This window comes from Limulus polyphemus, unplaced genomic scaffold (genome assembly GCF_000517525.1).
Source record: "Limulus polyphemus unplaced genomic scaffold, Limulus_polyphemus-2.1.2 Scaffold10658, whole genome shotgun sequence".
NCBI lineage: Eukaryota > Metazoa > Arthropoda > Merostomata > Xiphosura > Limulidae > Limulus > Limulus polyphemus.
In genome coordinates this window covers 12,686-16,191 of record NW_013676268.1, presented here as the reverse complement: position 1 = coordinate 16,191, position 3,506 = coordinate 12,686, and the positions used below count along the sequence as shown (strand labels likewise).

Below are 3,506 nucleotides of genomic sequence, written 5' to 3'. Positions count from 1 at the left end.
GTATACCACTAAAATATTTCACGTCACTTTATAGCTGTGAATGGGTTATAAGAGTGACAATCTAATTCCTTAGGCGTAGGATTGTGGGTAGGTACGTGCTGCTGATTGGCTGCCTTCCTCTAGTCAGAAATTCAGAATTATGGACGGCGGTAGATAGATTCAGTGGTTTGCAACACTCGCGCCCTCTGTCAACTTCTTAACTGTACTGGTCTTCTCTCGAATATATACGTATATATATAGATATATTCTTTTTCTGAAAAATGTTTATTTGTTGGAAGTTAAACACAAAACTACACAATGGAATTCTGTGCTCTGTCCTCCAGGGGTATCGAAACCCGGTTTCTAGTATTATAAGCTATGAAAAATGAAGCAAATGTTTAATGTAGTTCATTCTGAGCTAAATTTTATAACAAACTGGAAGAGGATCTCAACTGTGAAAATATGCGGACTTACAATGCTAGAAACCGGGTTTCGGTACCCGTGGTGGGCAGAGCACAGATAGCCCATTGTGTATCTTTGTGTTTAACTTCAAACAAACAAACCTATGTGAAAATAATTAATATTTAAAAATAATTTTATTTTCAGAAGCATTTTGCAAAGAAACTTGGAATTTGCAAAATTAATTGCCCTCAAAGTACAAAATGGCCATATCAAATGTGGCCAGTAAGTAAACATATTCAGGTATATTACTAAATCAAACGTTATCTGGCTTAATACCTTTTTGATTCCGACCAGATTTAGATAAACTTCAATAATTGGGTTCCATTGTCCATTAAAGTAATCAGATTTTAAAAAGTGATGTTTGTATTTGAATGGGTGACACTCCCCTTTACCTTGACTTTTATGTATTTTTCCCTCAGCGAATCAGATAATGTAAATAATAGCGTGGTTGATATTGTATTACCCACTCTTGTTTTCTTGCACTCAGAAGTTCTTATAATAAACGATTAACTTAATATATTTCCACATCCTAACTGCATTCTTAAACCTTTTCATGGTCATCCTCTATTCTATTTATTTCAATATATTATTCCGAACATTGTATTTTTATTTATATTTAAGGTCCAAAGAAATACAGATGTCGCCTGTCTTTCCTACGAGCAACAGAAGAGAACCGAGCCAAGATGGCGCTAGCCAGGAAATCCACACTTTTACGCTTATATAGTGATCCAATTTGTAACAACCAACAAAAAAACTATTTCTACCAAGGTAGAAACTCTAAATGTTCAGCATCCCGTCAGACCAGTTTTTTGTCTCAGGAGGCAGAATCCATTGGTCTAGAAGAAGGTTATGGTTCTTCATCAAGACTTTTGTGGAAGACGGTAACATCCTTGCTGCCATCGTGGGTTCAACCTGTGCCAGATGATTGGGAAACTATAGAAGAAGACTTTTACATGGTTGCATGCTCTTACGTCAGCCGATTATCTGCTTATTTATCGCTCGCACCGGTTGCTAAACACGACGACGACACCATATGGTTAACGTTGCTGAGAGGCGATATTCCTCGGATTTTCATTCCGTACATCTTGATAGCAATGAGAAATGGTAAGCACGTGAACCTTTCAGCCATAGACACAATTCCAATTTTGGCGTTTCGCTTAGAACCGTTAGATAGTGGGTGTGACTTCACCGTTGATGGTGATTTTTTGAAAGGTGGAATTTTACAAGGGGAAATTCTCCCATTCACACTGAATATCATGTCTCGCTAAAGTTACAATAAAACATATAAAACTGAACAGGCGAACTTGTGTAAATTTGCCATGGTTCGTGAGACAATGAATTATCAGAAGAATTATAAATATGTAAATTTACCAAATTCAACAGTTTTCCAAGATTTTCATCACCCGTTTTGTACAAAATCTCAGAGGTAGTGTTTTACAGTTCTATCCTAAAGATCCGACACTTCTACAAAAGGTTTAGGTGTTTATAAACACTATACAAGTCAGTCTTCAACAACCATGTAGCCTTCTGTACTGGCCAAGAACAAGGCCAAGAAACTTTTTAAAAATATGCGCAGTCTTAAAGGAAATTCAAACTTCAAGCGTTGATTAAATATGACAACGACTAAGCAACTTTGAAAAACCTTGGTAAATATAAAGATCAAAGAAATGGAAATAGGTCACACAAAAGTAAAGTATACACTTTTATTACAATTTCTTAAAAACTATATATAATCTATACATCTTTGATTCTGTTTGCATTAAATCTTCTTTGGGTATTTAACAATGTTTGTAATGGATATGATGGACATAGTGTGGTTGAAATACTCCATTTTATTTTAAGTGCAATACTATAAAATCATTTCAGCTGAGAGTGACCTAAATTATGTTCAGGCACTTTACCTTTGTTGTCAAACATGAACTTTGATTTCGTGTTGGGAAAAGTACAATAAGCATTCATTGTGTTAATCATTTGTAGATTAGTTAAACATGAGAACAATCTCATACACTCATACCCAAGTCTCACGGTTTTATACATGTCTCATTTTTAGATATTATTATGTATCATTAAGCATTATGTTTTCTTTTAAGATCTGTGTTATTTGAAGTTTACACAAGCGCTGTATTAACAACTCGTGTTAAATGAAATACCGTAGAAAGTTTGCTCGGTTTTATAAATGTACATTGTGCTCCAAAAGCAACAGAACTCTAGAACATATAAAACATATATATATTTCCTGACAGCAAATTCTACCAAGATAACAAACACACACAATGCACACATAAACAGAATGGGGTGGGTCAGTCCAAGGAGACTGTTTCATTTTGGGAATTACTCACCATCTTTCCAGTCCTTATAAAAACAACTCCATTATGTGCATGAGACACTCTTTTGAGCCCCTGTATATATATATTCCATTGTTACTCTAATACCATTTCGAAGGTTTTTTTTTAGTATCAATAGACGTTTCCTAGGCACGTGGGTAAATAAAATAATATGATATACTAGCCCAGTTCATTGAAATTTGTATTCAAGTATTTTCCATTCACGAAGTTGCTGTGCTATTTTTACTTTATATGTATTACAATAATCTCGATATTGATGTACGCTTTTGAAGAAGTAGACACCAAGAAATGAATAAATAAAATAAATAAGGAGGCATCGAAGATTAAATCAGAATATTTTCAGGCTCTAGTCAATTGTTATTTTTTTAATTGATGAATATGATGAATTTAACCTTCACAGGAACTCCTTACACGAAAATTAAACACACTGACATTTTTCACAAGTTTTATTATACTATAACGGCAAACTTATCTTGAAGATTAATCTGCTTGCATGGAAAACATAGTTGTGTTTATTGACGTTTTCAAATTTTGCTAATTTTAAAAAGAAGCAATTGAATATCTCATAAACTGCTTTTTGTAAATATTAGGTCGTCAAAAAAATTAATGTCGCTTATTTTTAGATGAAAAAATCCGAACAACTTATATATAAAAAAAAACATTTATTAAATGAAATAGTCTCCATTCTTATCGATGATGCCCTGATTAAAGAAATTACTT

General features: G+C 33.6%; 1 protein-coding gene across 1 annotated transcript in view; it reads left to right on the top strand.

Moving 5' to 3' along the window:
• LOC106476468 (sphingosine kinase 1-like) overlaps positions 1-2,278 on the top strand; it is a 3,710-nt gene extending 1,432 nt beyond the window's left edge. Inside the window, exon 2 of the mRNA XM_013937126.2 lies at positions 1,063-2,278. Coding sequence (XP_013792580.2) covers positions 1,063-1,709 — 647 coding nt within the window. The 3' untranslated portion in view covers positions 1,710-2,278. The remainder of the gene's footprint in view (positions 1-1,062) is intronic.
• The last annotated feature ends 1,228 nt before the right edge of the window (positions 2,279-3,506 follow it).